At 49.4% G+C, this 10,125-nt stretch overlaps 1 protein-coding gene across 1 annotated transcript in view; it reads left to right on the forward strand.

Moving 5' to 3' along the window:
• NOS1 (nitric oxide synthase 1 (neuronal)) overlaps positions 1 to 10,125 on the forward strand; it is a 78,307-nt gene that overhangs the window by 26,354 nt on the left and 41,828 nt on the right. The window contains exons 4-8 of the mRNA XM_012662895.1: positions 446 to 591; positions 2,337 to 2,499; positions 3,239 to 3,330; positions 6,652 to 6,793; positions 8,963 to 9,102. Coding sequence (XP_012518349.1) covers positions 446 to 591; positions 2,337 to 2,499; positions 3,239 to 3,330; positions 6,652 to 6,793; positions 8,963 to 9,102 — 683 coding nt within the window. The remainder of the gene's footprint in view (positions 1 to 445; positions 592 to 2,336; positions 2,500 to 3,238; positions 3,331 to 6,651; positions 6,794 to 8,962; positions 9,103 to 10,125) is intronic.

Below are 10,125 nucleotides of genomic sequence, written 5' to 3' on the forward strand. Positions count from 1 at the left end.
CGTCTAGTAATAAATCACTTTATCAACAGATCTGACAGAGGCCTGGGCAAAATTAATAGTTATTTGAGAAACATTCAGCATAGAATACTCTTACAGTGGCCACTGAAGCATTTTCCTGGAAGTTCACAGTTAGAAAACCATTTCACCAAAGAAAAGAAAAAATATTTCAGAATTTAGTATCAGTGATTCTGATTCCTAGGCAGAAAGCTCCTGTTCCCCCAGTTGAGTAGAGCGAACACTTTAGGAATCTTAAAACGCTGCTTATTGTCCCTGACCTTGGCTGATGACTGTGCCTAGTGATGATTTAAAGCTGGTGCCTGAGAAATTCCCTTTGAGAATTAAGGGCTGGGTAAACGTGCCCATGAGTATCAGATCCAGGTGTGCAGCCTGACACCTGCCACACCGGGGTGAAACCGAGCGATGGCCACTTCTCTCTGTCTTCCAGGAGACAGGATGCACGGAGCACATCTGCATGGGCTCCATCATGCTCCCCTCCCTGCACACGAGAAGGCCGGAAGACGTCCGCACGAAAGAGCAGCTCTTCCCTCTCGCCAAAGAGTTTATTGATCAGTACTATTCGTCAATTAAAAGGCAAGTGTGTGCCAGCTCCGGGAAGCCTGGAGTAAGTTATTGAGTGCTGGGGACAAAGACATCGGCTCCAACCTTGCAGACAGTTAAAGCAAGACCTGACCCTGAGGCCTCTACCTGCCATACACAGAGGTCAGAAATTAGCAGCCCAAAGGTGACCCCCAGAAGTGCTTTTGTTGGCCTGAAAAGAGCTGCTTAAAATTTGAAATATTTTAAGCAATTCCATGCCTATATATATACACGTTACGTGTGTATCTAGTTTCCTAGAGAAACTCTCACACCTGTTCACAAGGAAGCATGCATAAGAATGTTCACTGAAACATTCTTTATGGTAGGAAAAATGACTCTTAAAAAACCAGCAAGAAACCATCTTAAAACCATCAACAGGAGAATGGATACGTAAGTTGTGGTATATTCCAGTAATGGAATACTATACAACTGTAAAAAAATGAAGGAGTTGGAGCTCTGCATGTTCATGGAATTGAAGTTCACAAATACTTTTGAGCAAAAGAAAGAAAAGTCAAGTCATAGAAGGATACATCCAGTATGGCGCCATTTATATAAACTCTTTTTTTGAGACACGGTCTCGCTCTGTTGCCCTGGGTAGAGTGCAATGGCGTCATTGTAGCTCACTGCAGCCTCAAACTCCTGGGCTCAAGTGATCCTCCTGCCTCAGCCTCCCAAAGTAGCTGGGACTACAGGCATGTGCCACCATGCCCTGCTAATTTTTTTTATTTTTAGTAGAGATGGGGTCTCGCTCTTGCTCAAGCTGGTTTCAAACTCCTGAGCTCAAGTGATCCTCCTGCCTCAGCCTCCCAGAGTGCTAGGATTACAGGCATGAGCCACCGCTCCCAGCCCTGTATAAACTTATTAAACATGTAGAATGATATTGTACATCTGTGATCCCCAACCCCTGGGCTGTGTACCAGTACGGGTCTGTGACCTGTCAGGAACTGGGCTGCACAGCAGGAGGTGAGCAGCAGGAGAGTGAGTGAAGCTTCATCTGTATTTATAGCCGCTCCCCATCACTCGCCATCCTCCTCGCCCTCCCCAGCCCTGGTCCGTGGAAAAATTGTCTTCCATGAAACCAGTCCCTGGCGCCAAAAACGTTGGAGACTGATGTTGTATATGGTTTAGGAACAGATACTCACGGGGCAAAAGCATAAATAAATATATAAGAATCGTAGACTCCAGACTCAAGATATTAATAGCAGTCACCTCTGGGCAGGGAGTGGGCTGTGATGGGGAAGTCATCACTAAGGAGCTCTTAGGCTTGACACACGGGTGTTTATTATATTCTTCCATATATCTTTCGTAAGCCTAAATTTTTCCATAATAATTTTTTTAACTTTCTAAAACTGAATTCATTGCCAACATTTAAAAATCAGAATCGTTCTCTTTAAAAATCAGATTCCCGGTTTCTCTCGAAAGAATATCGAGCAGCACTGGGCCCTCATTCCTTTCAGGTGACAATTGGCTGGAGCTGAGCCGTGGCCGTCCCCCTTTGGACAAGGCCTGGGCTGGCCTGTTTGCCGCAGTTCCCACCTGGCGGGTTTAGTCGTCTGTGTAGTGCTGGACCTGTGTGGGCATTGAGTTTGCAGTCTCTACTTCCTGCTCAAACTGTCGTGTGCAGAAATCAGCTTGGGACTTTCTGTAGCTCCCAACCTCCCCAAACAGCTCACCCCTCCTGCCAACCTCTAATTCGGAAGAGAGGGTGACACTCCCTTGTCCCTTCCCTGCCCACTCAGATTCGGCTCCAAAGCCCACATGGACAGGCTGGAAGAGGTGAACAAAGAGATCGAGACCACCAGCACCTACCAGCTCAAGGACACAGAACTCATCTACGGGGCCAAGCACGCCTGGCGGAACGCCTCCCGCTGCGTCGGCAGGATCCAGTGGTCCAAGCTGCAGGTGGGTGGTGAGGCTCACATGCCTTGAAGAGCCCTTCAGTGAGAGGAGGGGTGGATGGGTGGGGAGGGGAGTGAGTGGAGCTTTAAAAAGGGCCAGCTCCTACCAAGGGTGGCCATGGTGACATATCAGATGGTGGTCATGGGGTCCCAGATTCTCAGATCATGGCCAAATCCGGATGACAGTCATGTCTTATTTAGCCAACACAGTGTTTCCTTAAAAATGAATTTGCATATTTCTTGGTAACACACTCTCCAGTTTACCGCAGACCGCACCACTCCCTTTTGCCTTACGCCTCCTCCCTTTGATTATTTATCTGCCTACTCCCTGAAGACATGAGTTTCTGCGTCCCTTGGCATTATTTTATTCTAGAGAATAATTTAAAGTTGGAAGTGGATTCATTATCAAGACTGGGGGGTTTTGTTTAGTTTTTGTGTTGGTTTCTAATCCCTAATGTAACCAGCCCATTAAAAGCCCCTCTTTTATCCACCATCCCTTTCCCATATTAGCTCACACTCCATGCCTTCTTTTAGGGGATTTTTCCTGGTCTGGTTGACCTTGGTTATTAGGATAGAAAAAAGAAAATATAGAACCCAGCCTGAGAGTCAGTAGTGAGGTGCTCGTTACCCCAGTGGAGCAGCAGCAGGAGTGAGTTCCAGGCGCTCCTAAAATAGGAAGTCTGTGCTGGGGAGGCCGAGGAGGGAAGTGGGGGGCAACCGATCCCACCCTGTGCCTCTTCCAGGTGTTTGACGCCCGCGACTGCACCACGGCTCATGGGATGTTCAACTACATTTGCAACCACATCAAGTACGCCACCAACAAAGGGAACCTCAGGTGAGCTGACAGCTGGGCGTGGGGAGCGGGGAGTCAGGTGTCCCCACAGCATTGAGCCTGGGCTCTGCAGTCGGCTCATCTGCCAGAGGAAGGCTCCCCTCCCAGGGTGATGGGCCAAGCACCCTCCTTCCATATCCCGTCACACGTTCCTTCTCTTCTGGGACAATCAGACACCCGTGCGGTTTGCAAAGCTACAGCCACACACATCACATTCAACCCACCCTTGAATACCCCCATGGAGAGGGCAGGAAGAAGTAGCTTAGGTTCCCAGGAATAGGGAAAGCCCGTTGCTGGTGGTGACCTGCTTTTTCTTGTGTCCTGCTCTGTGGCTTGGAGCTGCCTCCAAATCTGCCTTGGTTGAAAAGGCAGTTTCTCTTCCTGCTGCTACGGGGACTGCTCCTTCAGAGCACACGGAGCTGAGCCACGCCTTGGACTCCTCTTGCACCAACACAAAGAACAAAACCACAGGGAGCAGGCCCGGGCAGGAAGGCATCCATGTGGCTGGAGGCTGCCACGCTGGCAAGTCCCAGCTGGGAGAGGGACAGATGGAGGGGGACAGCTGGAGCCCCACGGCAGCCGGCTACACCTGCTAGTCCCGTTCAGTCGCTGCTGCTGCAGCGTCTGTTCCCAGCTGCTGAGGGCCAATCCCACCTTGGGGCCACCGCCAGGATGTTCCCACAAGCCCCCAGGCTACCCTGAGCTCATCCAGAAGCAGGTTATTTGTAGTAAGCATGAGTTTTCTTGGCTGTGTCTCTTCCTTGAGAAGGAAACAGTGTGTTCCAGCTGCCTGCGTCCACCAGGAGCAAACAGGCCTGTAGCCTAAGCCCAGGCCTGCAGGAGGCATCGGTATGTAGGCCTCCTTCCCAAGACCCCTCACCCCTCAGAGAACATCAAAGAACCCTCCGGCATACCCTGACCTTTAAGAGGGACCCAGTCAAGGTTAGGCCCCCCACGGAGCTTACGGGCTATTCTGGTGGTTTCAAGCGGTGGTATGAGCAGCCAGTGGCAGGGGTCCCCAGGCCGGGCAGGGCACCTCCACTTTTTCCAATTACCTATCAGAGGTGGGGGGCAGGGTCTTCATGAGATCTTCTATGAAAGAGAATATGCAGCGAATTCTTTTTTATTTAGCTTTTAAACTCCATGTCTGAAAACAATGAGAACCATAAGAGAACATATGCCATGGTTATAGGAATAGTCCATACATAAGAGAGGAAGGTCAAGGTGGAGGGAGGGAGAGAGAGATAGAGAGAGAATTTAAACCTTCGATCTGCTCTTCAGCGACACCGTGCTGGAGGCACACACGTGTGTTCCGTCTCCTCCTTTGGCCTCGGTTCCCGCACACAAAGTGAGCATGACACGCCGCTCGCCGCGTGCGATTCTGGTGTTTCTAAACATGCCTCTTAGAGAAACACATCACACAGACACCCTTTGTCTGGTGCTCAACAGAGAAACAGAGATGGGTTTCCGTGCTGGAGGGAAAACGGTTAGACTCATTCTGCGTTCGTCTCCAGTACGGCACCTCTGCTCAAAGATCTGTAAGACACCTTTGAACTTGTGTGGTTTTCGCCTTCAGCCCGATTCTAGACTCGCCCCCAGGTGGGACGCGCCCCCCTGCAGTATGAAATGGCACGTTGTCTTGTGTAGAGAATAAGGCCTTGAAAAAATGAGCTCAGCAAACAGGCAGCACTAGATGAGACAGGCGTTGCCATGTGGACAAAGCGGATTGGGTTAGGCCTTGAATGAGCACGTATGACAGGAGACAGGGGGTCCAGCCAAGGGGACCCGCAGGGCAAAGTCCCGGGAAGGAATGTGCGTGAGGGAAGATCTATGAGCAATGGGCTGGACCTCAGATGTGAGCCCCGTGTTGACACAAAGACAGGACAGCATTTCCGTGGCCTGGGATTCAGTCCACGGATGGAATCGGTGAGTCCAGCTGGCGAGAGCTCCTGGCATGAGATGACGTTGAACCACATCGTGAAAAAGTTACTCTCCTTTCTGTTTTTTGGTGTTTTTTTTTTTTCAATCCTTCTGATGATGCCAAGGAGAAAGGCTCAGTTTGATGCTAAGACATCATTATCACCTCTCTAACATGTGCTGGTCTTCTTTTAGCAAAGAGACCAGGGCTTTAGCTAGGAGAGTCAGCAGACAACATCTTTCCACAAATTTTTTTTTTTAAGACACAGGGTCTCAGTGTGTTGCCCAGGCTGGAGCAGTGGCACGATCATAGCTCACTACAACCTCGAACTCCTGGGCTCAATCTATCCTCCTGCCTCAGCCTCCTGGGTAGCTAGGACTAAAGGTACCTGCCACCACACCCGGTTAATTTTTTTATTTATTGTAGAGATAGGGTCTCACTATGTTGCCCAGGCTGGTCTCAAACTTCTGGCCCTAAACATTCCTCCCACCTCAACATCCCAAAATGCTGGGATTACAGGTGTGAGCCACCCTGCAGGCCTCTTTCCACAATTTAATAAAAAAATACAGCCTTTGTGGTTCTATACAGGTAGGCAAGCCCAGTGGTTGGCAACCTACCGTTTTCTTTTAAATAAACGTGAGTGCAAATGCAAGCTGATTTCTTTTTAATTGTATAAATCTGTAAACTTCGGTTTGGTACAAGAGGTGAGCAATTGGATGAAAACTAATGATGGTCTTAGGAGAAAGACAGGAACTGGGAATTAGTAGTATGTTCTTAAAGGGAAATGGGGTCTGATGTTTCCCTGGAGATTACTGGCTGCAGCAGAGCTCCCTGGAAGACCAGCTCAAGTCAATATTGTTTAAAAGTGTCCAGCTAGGCCAGGTGCAGTGGCTCACGCCTGTAATCCCAGCACTTTGGGAGGCCGAGGCAGGAGGACCACTTGAGGCCAGAAGATTGAGACCAGCCTGGGCAACAAGACCCGCATATCTATGAAAAATTTTTTAAAAATTAGCCAGGCATAGTGGCCCACACTGGCAGTCCCAGCTACTCAGGAGACTGAGGCAGGAGGATCACCTGAGGCCAGGAGTTGGAGGCTGCTGTGAGCTGTGATTATGCCACTGCACTCCAGCCTGGGGAACAGAGCAAGACCCTGTCTCAGAAAAAAAAAGTCTCCAGATAGAGAAGGCTTCTCCTTCCTTCAGCAAGCTGGCGGGGGCCTGCCACTTCCAGGCCTTCCTCAGATGAGTGGTTTCAGGGGAGAAACAGGACTGGCCCTGGGGACCTTGGCACGGACGTCATCCACCCTGAGCCTCAAGCAGCTGTTGGCCTGAGAGGCACCATTTTCAGTATGTCCCCAAAGTCCACACCCCGCCCTGATGCCAGGGGTCCCCCTCTCTCTGCCACAGGTCTGCTATCACCATATTTCCCCAGAGGACAGACGGCAGGCACGACTTCCGAGTCTGGAACTCCCAGCTCATCCGCTACGCCGGCTACAAGCAGCCCGACGGCTCCACCCTGGGGGACCCCGCCAACGTGGAGTTCACAGAGGTGCGAGCGCATACGACACTCCCCCTGCTCCCACCTGGGCTGTTATGCCCCCAAACTGTCTCTGTCCACAGGCTTTTCTCCCTTTAATGTTATCATCACAGAGAGAGGCGCCAGTGGGGTACAGTTTACTCCCCTCTAGACAGATCACCCCACGGGGCTGTTCCCCATCCTCTGGTTCTTTTTCAGCTGGTCGTTTGGTCAATTTCATGCCATTACCTTGCCCAACCCTCCTGCAGGCACTGTTGTCCCATTTCATAGATGGGTAGACTGAGTCTCAACAAGGCCAAGTGAGTTATCCAAGGCTGCTAAACGAGTAGACAGGGAAGTCTAGAAGGACAGTCCAAGTGTCCTGCCTCCCACCAGGGGAGCGGCTAAGAGACAGAAGCCGTATCTGGCATCCACCTTTTCCGAGTCGGGTAACGTGTCAGATTCCTATCACCCATTCATCCATTTCTGGACATAACAATTCTACCCACCCAACCCTTGGAGGGGGCTTGGCTCTCCATGGCACCAGCACCCACATAATTGCTGGTAGCCCAAGCCAATTCCTAAAAGCCACCAGGAAAGCAAACGCCACCATCTCCCCACCTGGTGTTCCTTCCAGGTGGTACGCGGACAGGTGGCACAGGTGAGACACGGGAGCTTATATGGACTGTGCCCCCGGGAGACACCGCAGGCAGACCCCGTGTCTAGAACGCTCTCAGGCACAAGGGCCTGGACCACCTTTTATTTGTCACCCAACTCGTGCCCTGCTGAGCTTCTCCATTGTCCGCTGCCCAAATCCCCCTCAAACACTCCCTCCCAGGACCTCCCTCAAGATGGAGCTGGCCAGGCTGAGGGTCGCCCTGCTCCCTCCCGCAGTGCCCGGGACAGCCGACTTCATTTGCATTCGGCTTTTCTTATGAAAATGTTATTGTCATGAGGAGGGAGCGGTAACCAGGGCGACCAGGAGTTGCACCTGTGCCGTGGTAGACGCAGCCAGACTCCCTGCTCCACTTGGCTGAGCGCTAACTGTGTACTTGGCTGACCTTGTCCTCGTGGTCACCAGAACATAAACGCCCCAGCCTCTTCCTCTCGTTCCGTCTCCAGAAACTCGCTGACCGGGACCTGTTCTGTTAAGTCTGTGATTTAGAGCTTCCCCTAACGCGACACAAAGAATCAGCCCAAACCTAACCGCAATAGTTACATCTTTCCAAACCCTCTAACCCTGCTGTGTCCCATAAGGACGCTGGCCACGTGTGGCTGTTAGCACATGAGATGTAGTGGTTCCCAGTGGAGATGTGCCGTCGTGAAAATACACACCGGATCTCGAAACCTGAGGGCAAAAAGGAGGAGGAAAGAGCTCACTGGTCATTTTTCATGTCGCCATAATAATAATGCGGATATAGTGGGAGGCTAATATATTAATAAATTAATAGATTTACTGGATTAATCACTGTTACATATTTAAATTTAATATTAAATATATACATTCATATTAATATTTTATCATTAATAACTGTTGATATCTAATGTATTGTGTTATATATTACATACATTTGATATATTTATTGGATTCGGAAATATTAGGAAAAATTAGGAAATAATTTTAATGCCAAATATATAACTAGGATATATTGATACATTATTAATAAATTAATATTAAGGATATTATTGAATTTAAACTATATTGTTTAAGGTGAACGTATTAATAAGATTACTTTCACCTGTGATTTTTTTAATATGTCTAGAAAATTTTAATTACTTATGCGGCTCAAATTATATTTGTATTGGACAGCTACTCTAAGAAATGCATTCTGTGTAGCAATTCTAATACATCTGCCTTCATCAAATTCAGTAGATTTTCTTTGTATCTTATGGCGACTAATGCGAACACTTGTGGGGTGAGCGCAGGGCAGGTGCAACAGTTTGCCAAAACTGCAAAGCTTAGAGCTGGAGGAAAGGTTTGCCCTCTGCCCCCTGGGACCACAAGAAGTTGTACTAGTTCCGTGGCGATGTCAGGGAGAACTTTATAAAGGAGGTGACGTGGTCCAAGAGCCTCCTGAGGGAGTGGCTGCAGGGGGCTTGCATCCGGACCTCTGCTCAGCCCCCCTTCCCACAGAGCAGCCATGTGTGTAGGGTCTGGGACACTGGGACACGGTGGCACTACCTGGCCGGGTCTGGTTGCAGATTTGCGTGCAGCAGGGCTGGAAGCCCCCAAGAGGCCGCTTCGACGTCCTGCCGCTCCTGCTCCAGGCCAACGGCAACGACCCTGAGCTCTTCCAGATTCCTCCAGAGCTGGTGTTGGAAGTTCCCATCAGGCACCCCAAGTAAGAGGGACCCACGTGGGTTGGGGGCGGTGGGGGGTTTCCCAGTGCCCCTCTCTGCCCATCTCCATCTCCCCACCCCCGGCTGTCTCTCCAGCCCAGACAGAGCCTGGAAGGGGGGACTTGGTTCTGTCCTCACTGAAGGTCTTGGGCAAAGTGGACTCCCTCAAGACCAGTAAGTCCACCTTGACCAGCCTTGGGACCACTGTCTCTTCTGAATCATATATACCCTTCCCTCCTCAGCTCATTCCTGAGTGATTGACAAGGACCTGCCCTTTTTCTAGCCCTAAGGGTTGGAAGAGCACAAGTACCCACTGTCTTGTTGTGGGCACAAGTCTTCAATAGAGGGAACTATTTAAAACCCCATGGGACCTGTTGTGGATCAAGTTCAAAAGGAATTTGCAGCCGGGAAGCTGCTGCCAGAGCTGAGGTCCGCAACGCAAGCAGCATTTGTCCTTTGAGAGTGAACGACATCCACAGGGAGGCGCTAGACTCAAAAGTAGTATCGGACAAAATCGAGGGGGTTTGCTAAAACGCTCAGTAATGCTTGAGATAAATAATACGTGAATGCAGTATTTTTAAAAATCAAAGTTAATGCATTTTATTTTAGTTTTTTAATTGACACATAATTGTGCATATTCATTAGGTACCTAGTGATGGCTCAGGACGTATAATGTATAGTGGTCAGATCAGGGTCATTAGTATCATCTCAAACATTTATCCTTTCTTTGTGCTGGGGAATATTCAGCATCCTCCTTCTAGCTATTTGAAACCATATGTTATTGTTATCTGTAGTCATCCTGCAGTGCTATAGAACCCTAGAACTTATTCCTCCTTTCTAGCTGGAATGTTGTGTTCTTTAACAAATCTCTCCCCATCCCTCTCTTCCCCCTCCCCTTCCCAGCCTCTAGTATCTTCTGTTCTACTTTTTACTTCTTTTTATATACATTTGTTTCTCTTTTTACTAGCCCTGCAAACACAAGACCTCAAAAAAATGGGTTAAGACTCAGAGTTGTTTATCTCCTC

The sequence above is a fragment of the Propithecus coquereli genome, unplaced genomic scaffold (assembly GCF_000956105.1).
Source record: "Propithecus coquereli isolate 6110/MARCELLA unplaced genomic scaffold, Pcoq_1.0 Scaffold789, whole genome shotgun sequence".
NCBI classification, from domain to species: domain Eukaryota; kingdom Metazoa; phylum Chordata; class Mammalia; order Primates; family Indriidae; genus Propithecus; species Propithecus coquereli.